The following is a 27,027-nucleotide window of genomic DNA, read 5'->3' on the forward strand; positions in this document are numbered from 1 at the left end:
GAAAAAGAGGGCTGTCATGCCCTCCGAGACCTGTTAGTAACTCCCAGATTGAGAACCTAAGGTTTAGTGGCTGGCTGGCTCTATGCCATGTGTGGATTTCCCCATGACGGGAGAATCCTCCTGCAGCCAGATCCACCAGGTTCAAGTCTGCTTTGTGTCACAGACCAGCACGTCCTGGTCAAGCACTGAGATGGCTGGCTTACAGGTACTAGAGCCATCATTAGCAATAAAATGCTCCCTTTTACTACTGGAAATGATGCAATAATTCAGCACTTACCCCGCAGCATATTCTGCTGATGTTTTGCCGTGCAAATCAATCTACTAATTCCTTCAATGCATTGACTCTTAGACTCAATCTCCTTGTCTTTTGTTTTCTTGGGCAAAAACATCACTAGAAGAAAATCAAACCAAACATGCTTGATCTCTACCAGCCACAAGAAGTTATACTGAAAGAATTAAGTAAAAATACACTGAAGTCTGAACTTTCCTCTTTGCCAGGAGTTTGAATGGCCAGGTACTCCCCATGCTTATTAACATTTCCAGTTCACAGAATTACTTACCAAGCATTGCCACCTTACAAAGTGAGCCGTATTAACTGGACCTTTTTAGAGCCCCAAAGTAATTCATATTGCCTCTGAAAGTCTTCGTTGCTATAAGTCTCCCCTTCATCCCCCTAGGGCAATTCCCCTGCTGGGAAAATATCCAGTCTATTAAGACAAAGTTGTGCACTGCGAGCTTTGGTGGTTGGCTCAAATGATATAAAATCTGCTGTGCTCCCATGGAGATTCTTGCTTATTGCAAGAGGTTTCTAGAGCAGAAAGCCTCAGATGTTATCCTCACTTGCAGCTGAATGTGGCAACTAGTGCATATTCACTACACAAACACCAGGTCAACAGCTGCTCAAAGGGACAGCCGAGATAAGGGAGCTCCTGCAAAGAATGGAACTGGGCAGGGAGGGGAAAGGTTAGGAAGCTTTTCTGAAAAAAGGTACCAAGGTCTCAGGATCCATCTGAATTAAGAATCTGAAATTAACCATCTGGCTCCAGGAAAATTGCTTCCAAACTGGGGATGAACACCCTAGACACCCCAGCCTGAGTGATGTGGCATCTGCTCAGCATTAACTCTGGCCCAACACTGCAATGGGGCACCCATGCAGGGCTCATTGCAAGAATAGATCCCCTCGAGGGAAAAAGTTACCAGCTATTGAAAAGCCAAAGCCATTTGCTGCAACACAGCACATTTTCAAACCAAGTGCTGACTAGCACAATTCGACAAAGTGCTGGAGACTTGATGTGTTCACAGTCCATTGCAATATGGCAGTTGCTATCTCCCCAGTTCTTGGAGAATTATTTTTTCAGGCCCATGCGCAGGCCCAGTGGAGAGCTGTTGTAGAAGACTCCTGAAGGAAAAGGAATTCTAGAAGTGCCTCTCACTGGTAATATATATCCCAGAAAGTGTAATTTCCTGGCTTTCCAGTATTTGGGTCCCCCCCCCACGTCTAAACTTCAAACATTGTTCGGCTCCCCAACAATCCTCCTCCTTTTTGAAATATTCCTGTGTTTACAGCCTTACAGGGAACAGGAAGAAGACTGAGCTCCTAGGTTGGAAAGGTGGTTCTGGTCATACTTGGAGAATGGAGTTTAAACTTTAGGTGGGGCACACGTGAACTGGAGGCTGCCCTTTGAAACCTGCTGGTCTGATTAATCTGGGTCAGAGCTCATCTCTGCAGCCTGCACTCTGTCAGGGACCTGGGAGGATCCTAGTGATAAACACAGAGCCCTTCCTCCCCCCTTACACCAGTAGCTGAAGTAGATCCGTACGTATGGGAAGATACTGCTGTGGCTGACTGCATTCTTGAGGCTAACAGCCTTTTAATAGGCACCGATAGCCTTTTGTCAGTATCCCTTGCTGTGTGGTTTAGCTTGGAAGGATGGAGATGTATGATCAATCCTCAGTGGAGTCAGTAGTTTCACTGGGCCATGTTCTTGTTCCTGTTATTTCCAACATCCACATCCTCTCTGGTGCAATCGGAGTCCCTGATGCCTCTAGACCCCGATCCGCAGTAGCACTCTTGGCAGGGGAGCATTTCAGCACTCTCACATCAGGGGTCCTGAAACAGGATCTCCTTGTCTAGTTGTTTGCTGCAGGGCGAATAGCTCTCCTTGGTGTTTCCATGGTGCACACTACACCCAAGCTGTACACCTCTCATTCTCCATTCACTCTTTTGCTCCATCTCTTCTGTCGAGCCCCTCGCTTAGGTGCTTGGTGCCCCGTGTATGCACAGGTGCTTTTCAGACCAACTGAGCAGTCATCTGGCCTTTGGTGTGTTGCTTCTTGTCTTCTCTTGCTGTTTCTATAAGGTCAATGTCTCCGGTTGGATTATCACATGCGATCCTCAGAATGGGGGATACACCTACGAGATCAATCCTCAGCCGGTCGATGTTGTTCCTGACTTCAACTTGTGAATGGAAATTCCTGGCCCCAAGCCTGCCAGGCTGCCATCAGCCTTAATGACTATCTGGGGTAGGCGTTCCCCCCTCAATCACCAGAGTGAGTTTATCTTTTGTGGCATTTCCATCAGCCTGGTCCCCTCCTAGCTTTAGAGTGAGACCATTTCTTGCTCATGTTTGAGTGTGAAGGGTCCTAGTGATCCATCCTGAATCTAAGTTTCTAACACCCATGAAAGATCTCCAAACAGCTGAGTATCAGCCTAACAGTTTGGGGAGACTGTGCACTGCCCGGTCTTTTGCTGCTTGTATGAATGACAAGGTCTCCTCCCACCTTTCTGAATCACGTCTCTACTCATACCTAAATACTCTCCCAGGTGAGCTGGCAGCATCTTTATCACTGCCTCTGTGGCCTCCTCCAATTCCCTCTTGGTTCTGGCCTTGATGAGAATGTCATCTACACAGAGAAACAAATGCATGCCCCCTGGCCTGGAGCTGTCCCACCAGGATCTCCATATTTTGTGAAGACTGGAAGCACTACCCATTGATCGGGTAGTGATCAATGGCTCCGTGTCTAGTTGGCAGCCGGTATCAAGTGGAGTGCCCCAAGGGTCGGTCCTGGGGCCGGTTTTGTTCAATATCTTCATAAATGATCTGGAGGATGGTGTGGATTGCACTCTCAGCAAATTTGTGGATGATACTGAACTGGGAGGAGTGGTAGATATGCTGGAGGGGAGGGATAGGAAACAGAAGGACCTAGACAAATTGGAGGATTGGGCCAAAAGAAATCTGATGAGGTTCAATAAGGATAAGTGCAGGGTCCTGCACTTAGGACGGAAGAACCCAATGCACAGCTACAGACTAGGGACCGAATGGCTAGGCAGCAGTTCTGCGGAAAAGGACCTAGGGGTGACAGTGGACGAGAAGCTGGATATGAGTCAGCAGTGTGCCCTTGTTGCCAAGAAGGCCAATGGCATTTTGGGATGTATAAGTAGGGGCATAGCGAGCAGATCGAGGGACGTGATCGTTCCCCTCTATTCGACATTGGTGAGGCCTCATCTGGAGTACTGTGTCCAGTTTTGGGCCCCACACTACAAGAAGGATGTGGATAAATTGGAGAGAGTCCAGCGAAGGGCAACAAAAATGATTAGGGGACTGGAACACATGACTTATGAGGAGAGGCTGAGGGAGCTGGGATTGTTTAGCCTGCAAAAGAGAAGAATGAGGGGGGATTTGATAGCTGCTTTCAACTACCTGAAAGGGGGTTCCAAAGAGGATGGCTCTAGACTGTTCTCAATGGTAGCAGATGACAGAACGAGGAGTAATGGTCTCAAGTTGCAGTGGGGGAGGTTTAGATTGGATATTAGGAAAAACTTTTTCACTAAGAGGGTGGTGAAACACTGGAATGCGTTGCCTAGGGAGGTGGTGGAATCTCCTTCCTTAGAGGTTTTTAAGGTCAGGCTTGACAAAGCCCTGGCTGGGATGATTTAACTGGGAATTGGTCCTGCTTCGAGCAGGGGGTTGGACTAGATGACCTTCTGGGGTCCCTTCCAACCCTGATATTCTATGATTCAAAGGAGAGCATTGCTCCATCACAAATGCAGCACAGGAATCTCTGGCAGGTGCTGCACGTGGCTTTGGTCAGGTCTCCTGATGCCCTGAATTTCCTGGGCAGCATTCCTGCTGCTATGGCATGCTACGTCACCATGTGGAACAGTGTGCTTTTTATGCTCGGAGAGTATTTCTGGCCCAGCACTGCCCAGACCCTCTGATTTCTTGTGGATGATTAAGATGAAATACTGTCCTTGAGAACTCTTCTGAGAAAGAGTCTGCTGTCCCTGTATGTCAGACACAGAGTGAATCTTGAGGTTACGTTGGTATCGGTTTCAAGGGGTGTTGTGTAAGGACAGTTTTCAGTACCCACTCGTCTCATAAGGCGTGTTCTCTCCTGGTGTGGAAGATGGTGAGCCTGCCACCAATTGCTTGTCTCTGTTCCTCCTTGGGCAATGCTGGTGTTGCCTGGAAGAGGGCAAGGAGGAGTTGACGTCCTGTTATACTTTTCATCCTCTGCTGAAAGTGTGGTTTCCTCCAGTCAATCTGAGTCCCTTCTGCGGGACTGGTGAAGGGGGGCTTCAAGGTCAATTATGTGCATTGTCCAAATTCTTTTTGAAGCTGGAGAAAAGGTTGTGGGGCATCTTTTCCCCTGCAGTGCACAACTGCATTCCCCCCCCCCCCCTTTTTTTTTTTTAGGGGGCAGTGGGTCTCCGCTAAACCCAGAAGCTGCTGAGCCAGAGTCTCCAGACCACATATGTAGCCCCAGGCTGTGCCTGAAAACAGAACAGCTGCCATTGCCCTTGTTGGGCTGTCTGATGGTGCCTGCTGATACGTCTGCAGTGAAAGACGTGACAGGGACATTGAGTGATCAGAAACTGTTGATGACATCTGGAGGCCAATCCTCTTGGTGCCTGTGCCAGTGCCATAACAGATTGTCCTGGAGTGAGAGATAGAGGCCCAAGAAGCCTGGGGTGCCCATAAGACAGTCTGAGGGCATCCTCTACTTTCAAGGGGAAAGGGGAAAGAGACCCCTCTCTCCACCACAGTCGTGTCAGAGGTGAATCACCACGATGATCTCTGAGGTGTGGCGAGTGGTTTACTCAACAGTGCTCCATACGGGGATGCTCCAGCCTGAATGATCTTTTCTGCAGCCACGTTCAATGGCACGCCGTGCCCTTTGGGGAGTGGTGGGGGAAATCCATCTTAGACACAGATTGCGCCTCTTCCTCTCTGCCTGGAGTCCCAGGGCTGCAACTGCCCTCTGAGGCATAGGGGTAAATGCTCGGGGGTGGAGGGAAGGAGTGCACACATTAGATACCTCATGTTTTGACTCATCTGCCCCACCAGGGCAAGTCAACAGCGCACAGGGACCTGCCTGGGAAGGAGAAAGGGGTGTGCGCTTCCTTCTGGCTGGATTTGATTTCTGTCCTGTGTAGCTGTCTTCTGAGAGGCCAGTGAAGAGATGGAAGAGGATGAGTCTCTTTGTTGTTTGAAACAGGACCCAGCTCTCTGCCGGTTGCTGTGACCTGCTCCCAACCCCCTCTGGGGTGGGAAGGGCTACATGCTTTGGTGTCTTGGCACCAAGTTTCTTCAGGGAGGAGATGGTACCCACCCAGAGTTCTCCCACTGCTACTCCCCTGAGGTACACCACCCAGCTGAGCAGCCCTTGATCTACTCTTCATTTGGGTAAGTCCAACTCTTTGCTGCTGAGCCAGTATGCCAGGGGGCTCCATACCCTCACATGGGCAGGTTTCCTTCCAGTGGAGGGGTTGGCTGGCCTCCATCAGTTCCCTGCTTGTCTCCCCTTGCTGTTTAGAGTCTATCAAGGTGATGTCTGATCTGATAGTGTGCCATCCTCAGCATAGGGGGACGTGTCTGGGAGGTCAGTCCTCAGTGCCGAGAGTCCAGCCAGCTCATGCTGTCCTGGCTTCCATTTGAATGGACATTCAGAACATAGCACTTGTTCAGGAATGGTCCCACTCCTGGTTTCTCCCCTAGGGGAGCAGTGAACCTCTCACATCTACTAGTGTATTCTCTAGGGCTGGCCCGAGTTTTGTGGAAGGTTGCACTGAGGCTGTTTTGACTCACCCTGCTGGGAATGAGCATATTGCTCTGCTCCTCAGACTCGTTCTCACAGACACAGTCATGCTATGGTCCCTCCTTGTCCAAGGGGAAGGAGACAGAAAAGCCCATGTCACCACGGCTTTGGCACTCAGGTGGCCAGCTGCCTGCCAGAACTCTCTGCTCTGGGAATGAGGGAAGTGGGAGACCTGGCACCTCCATGGATCTTCCTGGTTGCCTGGTCCTTGTCTGAGTGGGGGACAGGTATGTTCTGCATTGAGCTGGGAAATGGGGGGAGGTAGGCAGAGGCCTTCTAACAGCTTGAAGGATCATGGGCTGGCTGGTAGCACCATACTGGGACACAGGGGAGTTGCAAAGGAAAAAAGGAAGAGAGGCTCAGAAGACCCAAGAACTGCAGCAAGTTCTCTGCGTTGCTCCTCCCACTCCACATTTTGGTGGTGGGTTTCCAGCAGGTAGGTCCTTATGAGAGAAGATTGGACTGAAGCCTTTGGTGTGAGGATACCTTCAATTGGGGAGGTGGGGGTGCTGTGACATACTCTCCCTTGAGTACTAGCAGCACAACTGCTGTACCCTCTTATCCAGCCCCACCCTTCTCTTCTCCACATTCTTCTCACACCTTCCCATTCTTACCCTCCCTCCACTACCCATACCCTGCCGTATGACCACCACCTCCCCATCCTCCTTCGCCTCCAACCCTTTCTCCCAACAAACGAACAGTAGGAATCCAAAGGCTTGTCTACACGAGGAAACAGCCCTGAATGACTATTCCGCACTAGCTCCGTGGGTGGATGCTTATATAGTAAACTAAGAGTACCTTTAACTTAATCCACTTCCAATTAATCCATCGCTTTAAATTCACACCATATCTTATTTCACAATAGATTCCCTGTGTAAACCAGCTGTAAGAGTAGTCTCTGTTAATCACTGCTGTGAAATCATCTAACAAGGGTACAGGATTATACTGAGTCCAACACAAGGGCTAGATAGTTGTATGACCGTTAATACATCTCTACCTGCAATAATGAACAGAGGAATTCAATCTCATGCTTCAGGCCTTCAACTGATGCCCAGCAATTGTCACAATCGTATAGCTGGCTAGGGGCACGAGGGGTATCTTCACCTTAAACGTCAAGTATTAGCCATCTTTAGACCACAGACATCCATTATGGCAAAATGTGTGCACCCATGCCTGGAAAAAGTTTTCTACAAGTCTAAAACTAATGGAGCAACAGTGCATGGAGTCCTTTAAGAAATGGCCCTGCAGCAGAAAGGGCAAGATATTGTTTTAATGAATGCTTGGGTTTGATAAGGAAAAAGCAAAATAACCCCACCCTAAAAAACCCAGCCAAAGTCCACCCGGGAGATTGGGTGGCTCATGATTTGTTGCGTGTTCAATTATTCAGTGGCCTTGGCTTACCTCATGGTACAGCAACCAGCTTTTATTTCACAGGGGCAAAGGCGGATCAGGAGACCTACCCAATGTGGTGTGATTTGCTGGCACCAAACACAGCAACACGGGGAGTCACTCCCCAAAACACAAAAATAAGGTTGCTTCTAGGGCCACAAGCCAGCAGGCCTAACAATGGCATTTCAGGGCCGAGGAGCAAGTTCTATTGTTAACACATCACACAGTGAACCCGGGCAGACCTGGAAAGCCAGGACAAGTACAACCGTCCACCTTTTACACGTCAGCAACACCTGATAGAACAGCAAGTTGAATCCCCTCCCCCTCTTACCCTTTTTGTTCTTTTCCTTTGTCACGACTGTCATTGACATTGTTGGAGTGCTGGTGGTCTCTCCACTCGTGGGTAACCTGCTGACCTGGAGAGACCGGAAAGTGCATTTGAGTGTGTTTTTGGCAGCAGAAGAGTCCTTCTTCTCTGGGTCTCTTTTCTTCTCCACGGGCTGAGCTGCAATCCAGTAATCCACCTGCAGTCCCATCAGCTCAGCACCAAGGCTCTGGCTAAAAGATGGGAGCAAAGAATCATTTCCACATGCTGACTGTCATTTTGATGGAAATTTTGTCAATCAAGGGCCCATCATTTTCACAAGTGACTAGGGATGCTGGCTACCCAACCTGAGACTCCTTAAGGTGGCCAGATTTTCAGAGGGCGAGTGCTCAGCTTCTTTGGCAAGTCACACCCCTCGGACATCTCTCAGAATGGGCACCTGAGAACGGTAAGCACCCAGAAACAACTAGCCACTTATCAAAGGGTAGATCAAGGAGGTTAGGATCTTTTCATGAAAGACAATTGTCAAGGAAGCTCCATTACGTGGCACATGAGCCAGGGATCACTGTTACTAATTACATTTAATCAGGCAACTTCTAATGAATTCCTTTTCCTTTGTTTTAATTGCAATCCTGAGAATAACTATCGGACTGTTCTTCAGAAAGAACAGCCAGTTACTTTTTTGGGTGACTGCACTGTAAATCAGTCTGGCGAGAGTCACATCTGCTGTGTAGCTCACAAAGTCCAACCCATGGAAAAGGAATTTCCTGTCTTGGTAGTTCACTACCTCAATACAATCCTGAGCTTGACAATCACTTTCCCTTGTGGGCTACCAAAGTCAGACCTTGGCTGCCATCAGGACATGGTGCAAAACTCACTCCAGCTTGGTATTTTAGGCACACAGGGGGACTTAGTTACAAAAGATAAGTCTGTTAATTGGTTGAGAAATTGCCAGTGGGTGGAGCAAATGAATAAAACACGGTCTACTGTGGTGGCCATATCAGACGATCACAGGAAAGGCTATGCAGAATGCACTGACCCTGTGGAGAAAACTGTCTCACAATTTTTTCACCAGTGGATGTTTGTTCTGTGGCTTGGCTCTCCAGAGTGGACACATGTGCGGGCCCATTCTGCTGCCATCAGGCAGGCAGTGAAGAACATATCAGGAGCAAGAAATTTGGCACCAATCGTGCCCTCATTCAGACACTCTGAGCCTTTAGGCTTCTCAGCCAATAGCTGCTAAAACCCATCAGCTAAATCTGCTTAGCCTAGGCTACACGAGTCACTTCACCCATTTCCTCAGCCCCAGGGGCTACCTAGGAGGAAATTGTCGCAGGGGAGCAAAGTCACATAAACCCAGTTGGCAGTGGAAGAAAGTTTGTGGCTTAGCTCCCTAGTGCTGAAAATGGCCCAAGGAGGGAGCAGGAAACTCGCAAGCTGAGGTGACAGGTGCAGTGGGGCAGGCTGGGGAGAGGAAGGAAGGAGTACTCCCCACCGAGGTGACACCTTGGAAAATGGTCTTAAAGCTGGGGCACTCTGTGCCAACTCCTCAGACCCCAATGCAGACAGATCCAGCTGATAGTGCTTGGTGAAAATGTGGGCCTAGATGGCTGCTCTGCAGACCTAGCTACAGAGTCGTCTCCCCAGTCAGTCCATGGACCTCCTGGAACAGGCTTTAAGTTGGGTTGAGCAGGCTGGCTAAGGTAGAGGCCAGCCAGAAGCAGGAACATATTTAGTGTGAAAAGATGGTCAAAGAGGACCATCATGGAACAAAAGGATTTTCTCAGCCTCTGCATGAAGTAGGTGGCAGCCCTTGCTGAGGTATCTGAGGGACAGAAAGGCTAGTCAGACGGCAAGCCAGGATGAGAGTGTACAGTGCATCAGCCTGCCGTGCAGTAACCTCCCATGCGGACATGGCTACAAGATACTGAGAGTCCCAGCATTCAGGTAGATTCACACCCTGGCGCAGTAACTCATTGGGCAGATAAGCACTATCTTCCTCTCTTCAAGGAGTATCCTGAAACTAGAAGTCTCAGTCTAATTCGGCATGAGACTCATGGGGACCACAGTACCTTACCAGGATCTGGCTCCATAGGCTCAGCCCCAAGCAGCGTTTACAGCGAGGTGCAGTTACACTTGGAGTAGCACATTGCAAGTGCAGCATTAACGAAGTGGACCGGGGCGACCTTGTCTTAGGGGCCCTTCTTTCACATCAGTAACCTGCATTCTCCTCCTTCATGGGGGGTAATCTCCAGAGGCTGGGTCATACCAGAGGTGGGAGAAACTCTCCTTGCGTAGCAGACACAAGGCTTCTGAAGAGGAAGGGGAACGAGGGGCAGGGCCTCAGGCATTAGTCACACAGGGAGAATTGCCTTTGGTGGTGAGACAGAGAAAGACTGAGGAAGAGGCGGGCCCCTTCAGAAGCTGCTTGGGAGGAAGGAAGGGAGAGGAGCATCTGGGAATACAGGCGATGGCCCCAGCCATAGGAGGGGGGTGTGGTGGGGAGGCAGGGGTCCTGGAGAGAACTCTCTGCCATCTCTCCTGGGACCAGGCCTAGAGTAGGTTCTAGACAGAGAGCGCTAAAGTGAGGTGACTCAGAATTCAGGTCTGGAATGGAGGGTGCCCTGCAGAGGACCTCCTCCACTTCCTTCCCCACAGAGGGGTGTGAGAACTCACTTCACCTGTGCTGATAGCCACAGCTCCTGTGGCTGAGACAAGAGATGGCGCCTCAGCACGAGGCTCTTGCAGTCTTCTCCCAGAAGAGGAAGAAGGGGCTGGGGAACACAGAGACCAAGGCCAAAGCTTTCAAGTTTCGAAGCATAAAGGAAGCCAAGTGGGGATTTAGATAGTGACTAACACTGGCCTGACTTCCAGAAATGCTGAGCCCTGAAAAATTCCACTGGAGTCAATGGGAGCCGAGGGGACCAGCTGCTCTGCATGACGGGCCTGAATTCAGCTCAAGACGCCTAGCAAAGCCTTCCCCATATGAAAATATTGGTGCCATCTCCTCCGGTCCTGACTGGTCCTTCGCCAACTGCCTGCCACCAGAGGAAACATCCACTGGTGTGCGAGGAAATGAAAAGCAACACAAACGTGGCCTTCTAAAGAGACACCTCCATAGTTAACGTGCGTCTGGCAAAATGAAACTGGAGACGCAAGCTTATGAAGCAGGGAGCCCTGCACTCAAGCCAATCTCATTCTACCTGGGGAGGCACAGATAGGCTATTGCACTGAAATGATCCCAGCACTGGGAAAGATGCCTCTTGCATCTGAAGTCATATTCAAGCCACACGCCTACCGCGCCTCCCTACTACCTTCCCATAACTCACACTGAACCCCATACCTGAGCAAGCCCTCAACAGATGCTTCTCCTCCTCTCTGCTTTTCTGCCTGTCCATCTCCTGGTAGCCTCCTCCCTCACTTGCCATGCTACAGCTCAGAGCTTACAAGTCAAACAGCCTGGAGGAGGAGGTGGACTTGTCCTACTGCTTGCTTCTCCTCCAAAGCCTTGTCCTTAATAATTCTCCATTATACAGCATCTTCCATCTGAAGATCATTAAACTAAATGATTAGGCCGCACAACACTTCTATGGTGAAGGGAGGTAAATGATAAATCCCATGGACTTTCAATGAGATTTGTGCTCCTCGGTAATTTTGGCATTTTTGAAGATGTTTAGTTGGTAACTTTTAATGCACTTAACTCCACTTTGTGTAGCAGCAGAACACACACAAAAAATAAGCTTTTAGGGCTAAATTCTGCCCATAGTCACTGAGACTCCCCATAATCAGTAGCAGAAGTACCACATCTGCCCTTAGCATTTTCACTAGCTGTCAGATCATTTTTGTGGTTCAATTTGTTAATCGTTTCAAAAATATGGACATACAGTATTCCAGCACTGGTCTCACCAATGCCATATACAGAGGCAAAATCACCTCACTGCTGCTACTCACTATGCCTCTTTATACATCCAGGGACTGGATTGGTCATTTTTGCTACAGCATCACACAAGCTCATGTGAAGTTGCTTGTACACCATGACCCCCTAGATCTTTTTCAGGGTCACTGCTGTCCAGGATGCAGTTCCCCCTACAGTTATAGACTCTCTTCCTTGTTCCTAGGAGTATAACTTTTTCAGTCGCTCTGTATGACTGCCCTGTCCTCATCGTTATCTGCTATTCCGCCAATCTTTGGGCTATCTGCAAATTTTATCAGCTGTGATTTTATATTTACTTCCAGGTCACTGATTAAAATACTGAATAGTGTTGGGCCTGCTACCGATCCCTGGGGAACACCACTAGAAACAGTCTCATTTGATAAAGATTCCCATTGACATCTGTCAGCCAGTTCCCAATCCCTTTAACATGTGCTCTATTGATATTGTATCGTGCTATTTCGGTAATCAGAATGCCATGTACTACCAACTCAAATGCCTTACCAAAGCCCAAGTATATTAAATCTTTGCAGTTATTTGTACCAACCAGCCCTGTACCCTCAAAGAACAAAATCAGGTTGGTCTGACAAGACCTGTTTTTCATAAAACCACATTGATTAGGATTAATTACATTTCTGTCCTCAAATTCTTTATCAATTGAATCGCACATCAACTTTTCCATTATTTTGCCTGGGATTGATGTCAGGTTAGTCAACCTATAGTTATCTGGGTCATCCCGTTTTCCAGTTTTGAATACTGACATTAGCACTCTTCCAGTCTTGTGGAATTTCCCTGGCAACCCAACATCCTATGGTTTTGAGCTATTGATAACTCAATTTTGTGTTGCTCTTCTCTCAAATTTTTCCATATCTTTAGTACTGAAGTAGCCAGAACTGACTGATGCCACATCTGTACTGAGTTGGTCTGATACATCCCAGCTCAGGATGAGAGCTGTGAATCCAGCCCAAAATTACATTGGCTTTTTGCTGCCCTATTGCACTACAAAACTCATTTAATTTAGTCTCCATTAATATGCCCCAGGTTTTTCTGCATTTACTGTCTCCCAATTCCCTCTCTCCCACTGAGTATTCTGGATTATTTGCTCCTAGTTTTGTTAGCTTCCATTTTTCAAATCAAGTTTAATCTCCCCATGCTTCTAATCTTCCTTGGTCCCTCTTATTTATTGGACTGGTCTTCACAGCTCTTCCCAGATTTAGTGTCATCTGCAAATTTCATTAACATGCTTCTTACTTCCTCCTCCTAGACCATTGTTATTTCTTTGCATTGTGCAGCACCTCAAGGACCCAATCAGAAAGAGGCTCTACTGTGCAAGGTGCTGTATAAATACAGGGAGCATCTCCATCCAGGACATTAATAAGGCCAGACCCTAACATGGATTCCAGGGGTGTCCTGTTATCCTTTGTGATGGCCCTTGCTCCAGTAGTTACGATCACATGGATTATTCTTGACGGTATCAAATGCTTTACTAAAATCCAAAGGCAGTACACCAGGAGGCCCAGAGAAATACCTGCTTTCTACACATTCTCCAAGACACGATGTATTAGGTCTCCAGGCCAACTGGAGACCTCCAAGACAAGACTCCCGTTTGAGGACACTAACAGAACCTGAGGTAAAGCTGCAGACGAGTATCCTCAGAGAGTGCTGCAGATGAATGTATGTAGGCAAGCACTCTGCCAAACGACCTGACCCCCTCCCAGCCAAACGCAGCAAAGAAAACTCAGCCTGACCCTCATGAAGCCCCTATGACCCTCCCATCAGTTCCTGACCCCTCCCAGTATCCACGAGTTAATTCCTCTGAAGTGAAGCAGGGTTAATCTCCACAGGGCAATAGGCTAAAAGAATGTAAAGGGATGACTGAGGAGATGGGAGTTGCACGTGGGGGAAGGAGGGCTGCAGTATTCCTTACAAAGAGATTTCATTTCTACTATATTTTGGGTAATACAGGGAGAGAAAAGAGGCAGAAGGTGCTTTACCTGGAGGAAGAGAAGCTGCCCGTGACAGATGGCGAGGAAGGTGGGGTGGGGGAAGCTTCCTTCACAGCAGGAGACACAGAAGGCGGGGTAGAGGAAAGGACACTGGAACTAGAGGGAGCTGCGTCATCGGAATCACCTTAAAGAGAATGAGTCAAACCGTTTGTCTGTGTTCGTCACCTGGGTTCTCCTGCTGGTGAACACCATGCAGTGCAGTCTCTCTCTTAGTAGATCTCAGTCTTACGCCTAGGCCATTGTCTCTTCCTGCCTCTGTTTCATGGCACCCCCTGGGCCACTCATCTAACTTGTTTCCCCATCTGTCAAATGGAGTTACTGTTCCATTTACTGATCTCACTGGTGGTTTGGGAAGCAGAGTCATCTAGGGCGAGATTGTTCCCCCAGCTCATTACAGGAAACACACTGTATGCAGATCTCAACTCCACTGCAGAAGGGAGATGGCCAGCCACTTCCACAGCCCTCCCAGTGCTCTCTGCAGGAGCTAGGATTCTTGTGTAGTAAGGGGGTCGGGCCAGGGAGGGGAAAATGAGGAACATGCATTGTTCCCTCAACCCCGGCAGGGAATCCACACAAAGGTAACATGCTTGTTAGCTTTTCCATGGAACCCCCTCTGCTGAGAACTTCTCTTAAAAGGGGGGAGGAGGCAGTGAAAACGCACAGGAGGGTTAGGTGGATGGTCCTGTACCACTAGGACAAGGTGGTGTCCACATGGTTTGGGAGCCAACCCCTTGCTTTAATTGAAAGTGTGTGCATGAGTGGGGGGCAAATCCCCCTCTCCTAAAGGGAGGAATTAGGAGGAAACTCCACAAGGGGAGCCCTGTGGAGTCCCCATGCCATCTTCACATTTGTAAAGAGCTTTGAGTCTCTTTGACAGAAGGCTCCACCATGTATAAGAGCAATGTGGTGTTACAACATGCAGCCTGTTCCCAAAGCTCTCTAAGGAATTAGTACAACAGCCAAGAGAGAGAAATTAAGAGGCATGGAGACGAGATGCTTCCATATGAGGCCTCAGATGAGAGGCGTCTGGAAGTAGAGACATGGGAATGCTGTTCCAGATGGGAAGAGATGCAGAGGAGAAGGCTCTAATACACAGAGAACAATGGGTACAGGCGCGCCTTGGAAGGATGTGCAGTAGACAAAAACATCAGGGACTGTGGAGTATGAGAAGGTGTCTTGCCCCGTATCTGAAGGACAGATTTATGGCACTTGAGTTCTATTCCCAATTCTGATTCCGACTTGTTGTGTGATCCTGGGTAAGTCACCTAATTGCTGGGCCTTTGCACCCCATCTTTCAGGCTGCTCTAATACTTACCTACCTCCAAGGGTGCTGGCAGACTTAAATATGCAACGTGGCGGCAGAGCCATGACAACAGGCATTAATGCAGCCTCCCCATATGGAGGGGGCTGTGTGGGGCCCCAGGCCTCTGTGGGGGGATGGGGAGCTGGCCCCAGGCCTCTGCAGGGGCAGGGGGGAAACTGCCCCCCAGCACGAGCTGGCGGAGCGGAATGGGTTGGGGCCAGGTCACTCCACTTCCTGCTGCCCGGTGAGCGCAGGGCGGGCCCGACCCCACACTCACGGGGCGGTGGGAAGTGGAGCGACCTGGCCCCAGCCCGCTTCGCTCTGCTCCCCTTGCTTCCAGCCTCAGGGCTTGAGGGGCGGGGGGGGAACCGCCCCCAGCACTCGCTGGCGGCGCAGAGCGGGCTGGGGCCAGGTACCTCCGCTTACCACCATTGGTGAGTGCAGGGAGCCCAACCCCTGCTGCAGTCCTCAGGGGAAGGGCTGGAGTGAGGGCAGGGCTGGGCCGGAGCAGGGGCAGGAAGAGGTGGGGTGGGGGTGGAGCAGGGACGGAGCCATGGGGAAGAGGCAGAGCAGGGGCTGCAGCAGTGTGCAGCTGCTTGCTTTGTGTATGGGTAGGGACGGCCCTGGCAGCGTTGTCATAGCCATGCTGGTCCTTAGGTATTAAAGAGACAAGGTGGGGGAGGGAATGTATTTTATTGGACCAATTTCTGTGGGTGAAAGAGCAGCTTTGGAGCTACACAGAGCTCTTCTTCAGGTCTGGGAAACATATTTCCAGCCTCACAACTAAATGCAAGGTGAAACGGATTGTTTAGAATAGATAGCACATATTGCAAGGGACCATTCCAGGTGGAGTGGCCTGTTAACACCTCTGCAATCATAGGACAAAAAACAGGAGGGTTCGTGTCCAGTGTGTCTGTTCAGTCCATCATTTTTAGGCTTTGTCTACACTAGCACTTTTGTCCATCAGGGGTTTGAAGCCCCCCCCCAACTGACATAACTTGCACCAACAAAAATGCCAGCGTGGACAGCGCTTCACTGGCGGGAAACGCTCTCCGAATGACAAAGCTACTGCCCTTCGTTGGGGGTGGGTTTATTTTGTTGCCGGGAGACCTCTCTCCCGGCAACAAAGAGCAGCTACACGTTGAACCTTACACCGATGCAGGTGCAGCCGCACAGCTGCGCTGTTGTAAGGTGCGCAGCGTAGGCAGCCATAGTGTCTGTGTAGCACAGTTATGAATTTAAGCTCCTAGGCTCGTCTTCTGAAAGCGTTGCGCAGGTTTCCTTTGAGGAGGAGGACTGAGAGGTCAGAGTGATCGCTCTGTGAGACGAGTTCACCCACCGGTGATGTGGTATTTTTGTCTTTTATCGCTTTCCTTTGCGAGTTCATTTGACAGTGCAGTGATTGTCTGGTTTCACCCACAGAGTTACTGGGGCATTCAGTGAGGTGGATGAGGTACACCACCAACCCCCCCCCCACCCTTTTGTCCTATGACAGCAGAGGTGTTAGCAGGTCATTTCACCTTAAATGGTCCCTTACAATATATGCTAACTGCCTACTCTAAACAATCTGTTACACCTTGTATTTAGCTGTGACACCTTTCCCAGACCCGAGGGTGCGGCTCAAAAGCTTGCTGTCTCTCACCACCAGAAGTTGGTGCAATACAAGATATTACCACACTCCATTTAATGGCATTTCTCTGGATGTAACGCAACACCTTTGATCAGATGTGGCATTTAAATTCCAAACTTTCAAGGCATATTCTAAGTATCAGTGGGATGAAGCCTATTGATTCTGGTGAAAATCAGAAAGCCAAAACGGGAGAAATGGCACAGGGTCCCCCTGGTATCTGGTTAGCAAAGCTAGCAGGTTCAGGCACCTCTGAAAGTGCTGACTAAGGGCAGCCACTAGCATGTTTCAGCACAATACCCTTTATCTCCAACCAGCCCATCTTCCCCAGACAGTTTAAAAATACTGACCCCCTGAAAGAGAAGAGGAGAAACAAGAAGAATGTGGGGAGGTGCAGACAGAGCCTCAGGCATGGGAGAAAGGGGAACACAGAATCTCTGGTGGGGGTAGTGGGGGGACGGGACGACAGTGCGGGATCCTGGTATGGAGCATAGGGGTCAACCCCTGGCATATATGCATGTGAGAAATGGGGGCACAGAGATCGCCTGGCATGAGGGCGTGGGAGGGCTGCAGGGAGTCTCTGAAACAGGGGGATGGGAAGTTGCCACCCAGGGAGTTTGTGGGAGGTGGGAATGGAGGGATACAGGAGCCCTGGGGTGTGCTATAAGCTTGGCCTACAGCACCAACAAAGCATGCAGAGCTCTACTTAAGGTTGCAAGACAGTTTCCCATGTTAACATGTGCAGAATTTGCCAGACATCCACATTTTGGGGTAAAATCTCTCTGACTTGGGCCCTGCCTACATAGAAGTTGCATCAGTTTAGCATATAGCACTTTAGAAAACAGATTTAGTTAAGCCAGTGCAAACCCCTGGCTAGGACACTTATTAGGTCATGTCTACACTAGCGAGCTTACATTGGCACAGCTGTATCGATGCAGCTGCCCCCACTGTAAGATTGCTGCTCATGTAGCCGCTCTATGCTGGCAGGAGAGAGCTCTCCCATCATCATAAAACCAACGGGCAGTAGCAGCTCTCCTGCTAACATAGCTTGCGCACACTACCACTTATGCCAGCAAAACTTATGTCGCTCAGGGGTGTGTTTTTTCATAACCTCGAGTGACATAACTTTTGTTGGCATATGTGGTAATGTAGATAAGGCCTTCGTTTAAAACTGGTTCTCTCTGTATATTTGTCAGTATGAGCCAGGTTTAACAATCAGCATAACATATCCATAATGGTGCTGGTTTAAAACCATCCCTTTAATAAAACCCACCCCCCCCACAGGTTTAAAGTTTGAATACAATTCTTCAAGCCATTTGAGTCATGGGTGAGGGGTAAAACAGTCCTTCCCAGCATGACAAACCTTAACCTGCCTTTTTTGAACTGGGTTATTTATATTGCAACTGACTATGGTAGGAAAGCTGGTGTCAACTGTCACTGATTTGCAGAGTTTGGGCAAAAAAATTTAACGAAAAGAAAAATCACTCCACATGCTCTGTGGTCAATTACTAAGGCTGTGTCTGTGCTAGGGATGTGCACAAGCACAAGCCCCAGTTCAAGGCCTGGCTGCAGACAACAGAAATCCCTATAGTAAACCTGGCCTAAGATATTCAGCAGAGCCTACTGAAATCCCAGTATAGTCTCTTTGCCAAAGTTTAACACTCTAGGGTGAAGGCTCCAGGACACTTAGCAAATGAGAAACTAATTGTTTCACTGGCAAACCCCCAAAACTCACCCAAAAAGCCTTAATGTCAGAATCAAGAAAATCCCGGCAGATCCTGGCTGCAATGTTGTCTGGTCATTTTGTTAAGAACATTTTAGAGCTGAGTGTTTTTTCCTGCTATGAACAAATATGCAATGCAAACTAATGTGCTGCTGGAACCACCACCGGAAAGCTGTCTCCAGCTGATCCCCTTCTCAAGCACCTGCCTGGGGCTGGAACTTTGAAGCCCAAGTAAGAGCTGGTCTTTACACAAACATGCACCAAACTCACTTCTATTTCATACCTGATATTTCAGAACAAGTCTATGGGCAAGTCTACACTACAAAATTAAGTTGACCTAAATTACATTGACATAGAGCCACTGTCGCAGTTGAATTGGTTGTACACGTCCACACTACACTCCTTGTGTTGGCAGTGTGCGTCCTAACCAGCACTTGCACTGATTTAACTGCCAGTGTGAGGCACTGTGGAATGGTTTCCGAAAGGCAGCAACAGGCGATATAAGTAACGCAGCGTCTACACTGACACTGTGTCGACCTCACTACGTCGACTTAAGAGCTACGCCTCTCACAGAAGTGAAGTTATTCAGTTGGTAAAGTGGAAGTTATATCGGTGGGAGTTACGTTTTAGTGTAGACGCTTACAGAGTTAGGTCGACGTAGGCAGCCTTACATTGACCTAACTCTGTTGTGTAGACAAGGCCTGTGTGGCCGCTCATTTAGGATTAAGAATGTTCTGTTTGAATCGACACAGTTAATTCCAAGTAAATTAACTACACTGGCGTATGTTTGTATGTAGCCCAGCCCCACGACGACGTTAAGGTGAACTCTAAAAGCAGCCCCTGTGCTCTTTATTGCTGCCGCCTGGTGCGAATGGCCTGCTTTCACAGGCAGGTGTTCCACATTTGACGTTACGTGCAAGCACGTGCACTCGCACCCCCACTTCCCACCTCATCCCCCACTAATACACTTGCCTGGAGCCAACTGGGAACTCCTAATGGATGCAATCTGAAAAATGTGCTGCCTCCCAGGGGCCTGCTCCATATTTCCGCCCACCAGTGTGGGCTCTCCCTCCCGTCCCCTCCTCTCCCCCCCTCCCTCCTTCAGAGGCCCAGGGCATGGCTGGTGCAGCCAAATCAGTGCAGCTTCTCTAGACATTAACATGTCAGTGCTAGAGTCGGGTATCTCATGGCCTTTCAGGGCTACAAACGGGAACTTGTTTGTTCCCCCAACAGGGCCCGGTGCTCCCGTCCAGCTCTACAGAGGGCCCAAAGAGTCAGGCTCATGCAGTAACACTAAAATATCATTTTTCATGTGTTCTGACAGATCAGCTTTAGTCTCTCCTGCCCTATGAACCCTGCACAGTTGGACTCAGAAGCCAAGATATTTTCCTCCTGGGAAAGTATGACCTAGGCACCCATTGGTGCCAACTGGCAGAGGGTCTGGGGGTGCACAGGGATTTACAGGGATTCCCAGGGTTGGGTATCTGCATAATAGTTCACCGAAGGGTGGCATGTGAGATCGCTACTGAGAGCCAGTATCCCACTGGTTGCCATAATCATTGTGAAATGTGTGTATGGATTATGGTAAAGGAGCTATGTATCTATACTGAAAATTATGCTCTCAAGGTCTTGGAGTTGAGGCAGGTCACCAGGAGGTGCCAGACTGTGGAGATAATTCCTTTCAGGCAGGCAGTAACAGGCCTCTTCTGCCATCTGACCATTTGTGTATGTATGCCACACACTGTAGGCCTATTTGCACAGTGAACCACGTGCAAAGTTAGAAATTGCAAAACCTAGAGGAAGGAACAAAGAGCAGGAGGATGTCCTATTGACAAACACAGACATTGGATTGGTCTGGTATATCTTGAAACACAAAGGGACACACTGAATAGTTCAGAGGAGGCAAACTGACAAACATGCTTGTCTAGGTAAAAGGGGATGACAGCCATGCCTGGCTGTAAAGCGCTGCAAGGATTTGGGGTGAGTAATACTCTGCAAGACACGAGTCTCTTGTTCTTTAAGTCTACGCTCTAGAATGCATGTTATGATTTTATTGTATATGTAAAAGACAGTTACCTTTTCCATAACTGGTGTTGTTCGAGATGTGCTGCTCATGTCTATTCCACAATAGGTGTGCGTGCTTGCCACATGCAGCGGTGCTGGAAGTTTTCCCCCTAGCAGTACCTGTGGGGGGGAGCGCCCCCCCGTGACCCCTGGAGCGGCACCTGCCTGGAGCAGTATAAAGAGAGCTGCGCTCCCCCCACCCTCAGTTCCTTCTTGCCAGACAACTCTGACAGAGGGGAAGGAGAGTGGGATGTGGAATAGACGTGAGCAACACATCTCAAAGAACACCAGTCATGGAAAAGGTAACTGTCTTTTCCTCTTCGAGTGATTGCTCATGTGTATTCCACAATAGGTGATTCCAAGCTATATCTGTTGGAGGTGGGTAGGAGTTCACAAGTTCTCGGGACGGAGTACTACCCTGCCGACCCCGGCATCATCCCTGGCCTGGGAGACGATCGCCTAGTGTGAGGTGAACATGTGAACCGAAGACCACGTGGCGGCCCTACAAATGTCCTGGATGGGGACGTGGGCCATGAAGGCAGCTGGCCTGATCAGGACAGGGGAAAGGCATTGGAGATAGCGCCCCTCCCTAGGCCCCCCTGGCGCAGAACCGGGGCCATCATCAGTTCTGCTGGGTTGCAAATAGGTCCACCTGGGGAGTACCCCACCTTCGGAAGAGATGGTGAGCCACTTCTGGGTGTAGAAACCACTCGTGCTGAGAGGAATAATCCCTGCTCAGGAGATCCACCCTCACATTCCGGGCGCTCGGCAGGTGAAAGGCTTTTAGGTAGATGTCGTGGGCTATACAGAAGTCCCACAGACGGAGGGCTTCGTGGCAGAGGGCAGAGGATTGGGCCCCGCCTTGTCTGTTGATATAGAACATCGAGGCTGTGTTGTCTGTGACGACCCTGACTATCTGGCCCTCCAGGTGCGAGCAGAAGACCATACACGCCAGTCACACCGCCTTGAGTTCCTTGACGTTTATATGATGGGGTAGGTCTTGTATCGACCACAGGCCTTGGGTCTGAAAGTTCACCACATGGGCCCCGCAACCCAGGTCCGACGCGTCGGACATCAGATCCAATGATGGGGACCTGTCCCTGAATGGGACCCCTTGGAGCATGTTGTTTGGGACGAACCACCACCGCAGGGAGGTGATCACCGAGTTCGGTACGGTGAGGACTTTGTCCATTCTGTCCGTGGCCTGGGAGAACTGTGAGGCCAGCCACAGCTGGAGGGGCCTCATTCTGAGTCTGGCGTGATAGACCACATATGTTCACGCAGACATGTGACCCAGCAGGTGCAGGCAAACCCTGACTGTCGTCACGGGGAACCTTGTGACCGAATCAATGAGTCCTTTCAGGGTCGCGGCCCTGGCCGACACTGCGTCCAGTAGCGCCCTGCTAAACTCTATGTGTTGGACCGGGACTAATGTGGATTTGGTATTGTTTATCAACAGGCCCAGGGCAGTACATGTGGACAGGAGGAGTGCCACATGATCCCTAACCTGTTACCTGGAGGTGCCTTTGACTAGCCAGTCATCCAGATATGGGAATATTTGGACCGCCCGCCATCTGAGGTAGGCCGCTACCACCGCCATACACTTTGTAAAGCGGAACTCCTCGGGCATCGCCTCTATAGCTCGTAGGTCCAGGAGCTGCCCCACCTCCTACTTGAGCAGGGCCTCGTGAGAGGGGTCCCCCGGAAGGGACGGGGCGGTTGGGTGGGGAAGAGGTAAACTGAAGGGTGTAACCTCAGGAGATGGTGCTGAGGACCTACCGGTCCGAGGTGAGCCACGACCATTCCGGGAAGGAAGTACACAACCGATTGGAGAAAAGGAGCTTTACTGGGGATAGGTCCCTGCTGAGAACTGGCAGGGTATCCCCGAGCATCCCATCAAAAGCACCTTTTGCCCGCCTGCTTGTTCTTAGAAGATCCAGGCTGTGGGCAGGCCGGGATTGCCGCTGCGGGCGCTTTCTATAGTCCCGCTGCTTTTTGTGGGCGGCCTCGTACTTCGGGAGGGCAGCCTAGGCAGGAGCCTGCTGCAGCTTGAACTTGGGTTTTGCCGGAGGAGGGACATAGAGGCCCAAGGTCTGGAGAGTCGTGCGGGAGTCTTTCATGCCATGCAGCTGTGTGTCTGTTTCCTCAGCAAACAGAGCCTTCCCATCGAAAGGGAGATCCTGCATTGACGACTGCACTTCGCTGGAGAGCCCAGAGAGCAGAAGCCATGATGCTTGTTTCACGGATGCCGCCAAGGCTATGGACTGTGCGGCAGTGTCTACTGCATCCGAAGCAGCCTGCAGGGATGCCCTTGCGGCCGCAGTCCCTTCCTCCACGAGCACCTTAAACTCCTTCTTATCGCACTCCCGGAGGGAGTCCTCAAACTTGGGGATTCCCAGAGGTTAAACTCGTAGTGACCCAGGAGAGCCTGATGGTTTGCTACTCGTAGCTGAAAGCTTGACGACGAATAAACTTTTCTCCCAAAAGTATCCAGCCTCTGAGAGTCTCTGTTCTTGGGGGTCGGGGCTGGTTGCCCCTGCCGCTCCCTGTGGTTGACTGACTCGACCACCAAGGAGTTGGGTGCCAGGTGGGTATACAGATACTTGTGTCCCTTCGTGGATACAAAGTACTTGCGCTCCGCCTTTTTAGAGATGGGAGCCAACGAGGCTGGTGTTTACCCCAGGGCATTTGAAATTCTTGCCACCCCTTCATGGAGTGGCAAGGCCACCCTGCCCGGTGCTGAAGGGGACAGCACATTGAACAGGGAGTCTGAGGACCTCAGCCTGGAGGTGGAGGCTTGCTGCCACCCTTTTTAGGTCTTGGTGAGCCAGGTAGTCCTCCTGTGGGACGGAGGGGGGCGGGGCCTCAATCAGCTCCTCTGGATGGGACGAAGCGGGTGCGGTGCTTTGGGTGTCGTCCAGCACCGGCGGATCCACCACCTGGTGTGACTAAGTTCCTCCTCTACCTTGGTGGGTCTTGTGCTTATTGGCGGATTTGCTCGCCTTGGAGCTTCACAGCAGCCCTCAGTTTGGCCATTTTCGTGAACCCACAGTCCAGGTCAACTTCTCCTGTGTCTGACCAGGAGTTGGGAGGTTTGCGGGGAATCCAGTCCCGCCCTCTACTCCGGGTTCCAGCCCAGGGCCCTAGGGAATGCAGCTGTCTAGAGTGCCTCCTGGAACAGCTGTGCGACAGCTACAACTACCTGGGCTACTTCCCCATGGCCTCCTCCCAACACCTTCTTTATCCTCACCATAGGAGCTTCCTTCTGGTGTCTGATAATGCTTGTACTCCTCACTCTCAGCTCCTAGTGCCTCCTGCTCCCAGCTCCTCACACGCACACCACAAACTGAAGTGAGCTCTTTTTTAAAACTCAGGTGCTCTGATTAGCTTGCCTTAATTGATTCTAACAGCTTCTTGATTGGCTCCAGGTGTTCTAATCAGCCTGTCTTAATTGTCTCCAGAAGGTTCCTGATTGTTCTGGAACCTTCCCCAGGGAAAAGGGACCTACTTAGCCTGGGGCTAATATATCTGCCTTTTATTACTCTCCTGTAGCCATCTGGCCCGACCCTGTCACACTGGGTCAGACTCCAGGCATGGTACCGAGGACACAGATCCCACCGACCTTTTTTCTGGCGGTCTAAAGATGGACGCCGACGGTGCTTCTGAGGCCCCGGACACCGAGCGAGCCCGCACCAGGGGCTGCGCCAGAGGTCACGGTGCCCACTGGTACCACTGGGCTGGCCACGATGCTTGGTGCCACTGCACTTGCTGTGGCACCAGCGGGGCTGGCTGTTCGGGCTGGCTAGCTTGGCCTGAAGATGGGCGGCTGCGAGGGGAGGCCAGGCTGGCGAATGGTCCACTGCTGCCTTTGGACCGGGAGTATTGGCGGTGCTGGGACCTACATCGGCCACGGGACTGCGATCTCGACATGGAGGAGCGGCACCAACGGTAGTAGCTGCTCTGCGAACAGCCTCGATGGGTGGACCCGCATTGGCAAGATGCTGGCTATCAATGCCCGGGGCTATGGTGCCTTGGCGGAGACTTGGAACAGGAGTCTGAGCGGGAAAGGCGTCGACAATCATGCCATGACCGACTGCGGTATCTCCTGCAAGACGAGGACAGATGGCGACGTCCGCCATGGTCCCGTTGATGTTCGCTTTGCAAAGACTGTGAGTCCCGGTCAGACGGCACCCATCTGGACAGTGCTGGGAGTCCCGGTGCTGGGAGTCCCGGTCAGACAGCACCCATCCGGACAGTCTGGCCAGCGTGGAGGGTGATCCACATGAACCGAGCCCTGAAGGGTCGCTGGATGGTGAGCTGTGTCGGGAACGTTCCTTCGACCGAGACCGGTACCAGGCCGGTTGCAACTGTGGTGATCCCAGTGGCAGCTTGCCTCTGGAGCATGGGGCCGACATCAGTGGAGCTCCGGGCACTGGCATGGACATGATGTCCCTGGCTGCCTGTAGGGCTTCGGGCGTAGATGGCATCTGGACATCTGGAGAGGCCTGCTCTGAAGGGGCCGGGCTACTCCGCTCAACGTGAGTCGGAGGCCTAGGGCCTGATGGGGATCAAGGACTACCCGACATGGGCCTAGCCTCTGTCCCAGACTTCCCTCGGCGCCGCTGTGAAGAGGGAGTCTTTCCAGTCCTCTTGGCGTGCCCCGTGGATGGGAAGCAGTGCCCACTGCACGATGGTACCAGAGGGTCTCCGCGTACTGACGCCACAGTGCCGGGTACCGGTTCGGAGGGCATGCTGGGGTCAGGGTCAGTGCCGACTCCATCAGGATGGCCCGGAGCCTAATGTCCCTTTCTTTTTTAGTCCAGGGCTTAAAAGACTTGCAGAGCTTGCACCTTTCGCTGATATGGGTTTCTCCCAAGCAGTGCAGACAATCCGCGTGCAGGTCGCTCCTTGGCATAGAGCGCCTACAAGAGCCGTCCGACTTAAAGCCTGGGGCACTGGGCATGCCCTGGCCCGGGTTCAGTGACTAACTAAACTAACTAAATTAGCTAACTGACTACAGGTACTATTGAACAAATGAAGAGTTCTGGGGACAAGTCGCAGCAAAGCTGGAGCTGAGCAGTTTCGACGCACCTCCACTGGTGGCAAGAAGGAACTGAGGGTGGGGGGAGCGCAGCCCCCCCTTTTTCCATGGCAGGAAGATGCTGCCGGGGGGGCTCCCCCTTATGGGTACTGCTAGGGGAAAAACTTCCGGCACTGGTGCACGTCGCGAGCACGCACACCTATTGTGGAATACACATGAGCAATCACTCGAAGAACCCTTTTTTCCAATATTTCTACTTGCATCTCCATCCTTTGTTAAATAAACGTATACTTGCTTTCACTATAACCCTGTCTAAGTGCTGTGTGAAGCGGGGTGGTGAACTGAGGTGGAACTGGTAAACGGGGGTGTACTGTTCCTTTGAGACAGGGAATCTGTGAATGCTGCGAGTGTCCAATGGAGCAGTTGCTGGACACTCCAGGTAGACGCTCAGAGAATGCAGGAGTGTGCCAACTGCTAACCTGCAGAGCGACAGTGGGGCCTCCGAGGCCCAGAGGGCAGGGCTGGTGCTGCCCAGGGTCAGTGGAGTTGGGAAGCTGATCCCTGGCAGATACAGACTCTGCTTCCTCACACTAAAGTCACATGGTAGCAAGGTGCCTCACAGCCCTGGGTACCCAAGGAAGCGTCACAGAAAGTCCCGTGGCAATAGCCGGGGGAAGTCTGAGGATCCTCTTGTAGGCCTCCTCCCAGAGTGTCCCAATGGGGATGGTTTGTCCTCTGCAGAAGAAACCAAAACCTGGCAGAGCTAAGGGGATATACAGGAGAACAAAGCCATCCACCTTAAGATTGTGGGCCTCTGTGGTGCTCCAGCGCCCAGCGTCCTGGCCACAGATGACCCTCAAACCCTGAGATGGGCACAGGGAGCTGCAGAGAATAAATACAACCTGCTGTTGTATTATTTTTGACTAATATTCACGTCTTCTCCCCACCTGTTTCCCTCACTCCATCTGCCCTAGGCCTCCTGAACTCACTCCCTTGAACCTTGCGGAGAAGCCTCCAGAGGGATAGGGTGGGATGGGATGGTGCCAAGTACATGGCAGAGTCCTGTGGTGTAGGAAAGAGAGCCACATATGTAGGGTTCCCTCCATGCACAGGTCTAGGGCCAATCCAGACCATGGTAACAAGGCATGTGGCTTTACTGGTGGAGGGATACAAGAAACAGTCGCAGCAATTTAGCAGACTAAAACATTCCTAAGGTAACAGTGTGTGTCAGGGCGGCGATGTACAGAGGATATTGGTAGCTGTTTGTACATCTCAAGCTCAATTTGCTAATTGCTTGGGCTGAAACTTTCAATGCCAGGTGTCCGATTTTGAGGGGAGGTGGGGGGGGTTTCAGCCAAAATGGCTCAATGGTTTCAGAGAATAAGGTTAGGACATTCTGGCAACTTTCTTTAAAGAGCTCTAGCACCCCCACGCTTTGGAAAAGGGACTAAAAATTAGTAGGGGTTGGCTTTTGTATCAGGGAGGTATCATTTGCTTTTCCCATGAAAATCCACTCAAA

At 50.8% G+C, this 27,027-nt stretch overlaps 1 protein-coding gene across 10 annotated transcripts in view; it reads right to left on the minus strand.

Moving 5' to 3' along the window:
* Positions 1-27,027, minus strand: part of PACS2 (phosphofurin acidic cluster sorting protein 2) — a 209,295-nt gene that overhangs the window by 31,169 nt on the left and 151,099 nt on the right. For 8 of the 10 annotated variants that reach the window (XM_073356256.1, XM_073356258.1, XM_073356251.1 and 5 more), the window contains 3 exons: positions 13,739-13,874; positions 7,820-8,046; positions 278-391 (listed from right to left, as the gene is read on the minus strand). In XM_073356256.1, the coding sequence (XP_073212357.1) occupies positions 278-391; positions 7,820-8,046; positions 13,739-13,874 (477 nt within the window). The remainder of the gene's footprint in view (positions 1-277; positions 392-7,819; positions 8,047-13,738; positions 13,875-27,027) is intronic. The other 2 variants (XR_012160291.1, XM_073356257.1) reach the window with 1 other exon arrangement.

This window comes from Lepidochelys kempii, chromosome 8, assembly GCF_965140265.1.
Source record: "Lepidochelys kempii isolate rLepKem1 chromosome 8, rLepKem1.hap2, whole genome shotgun sequence".
Classification (NCBI taxonomy): Eukaryota; Metazoa; Chordata; order Testudines; family Cheloniidae; genus Lepidochelys; species Lepidochelys kempii.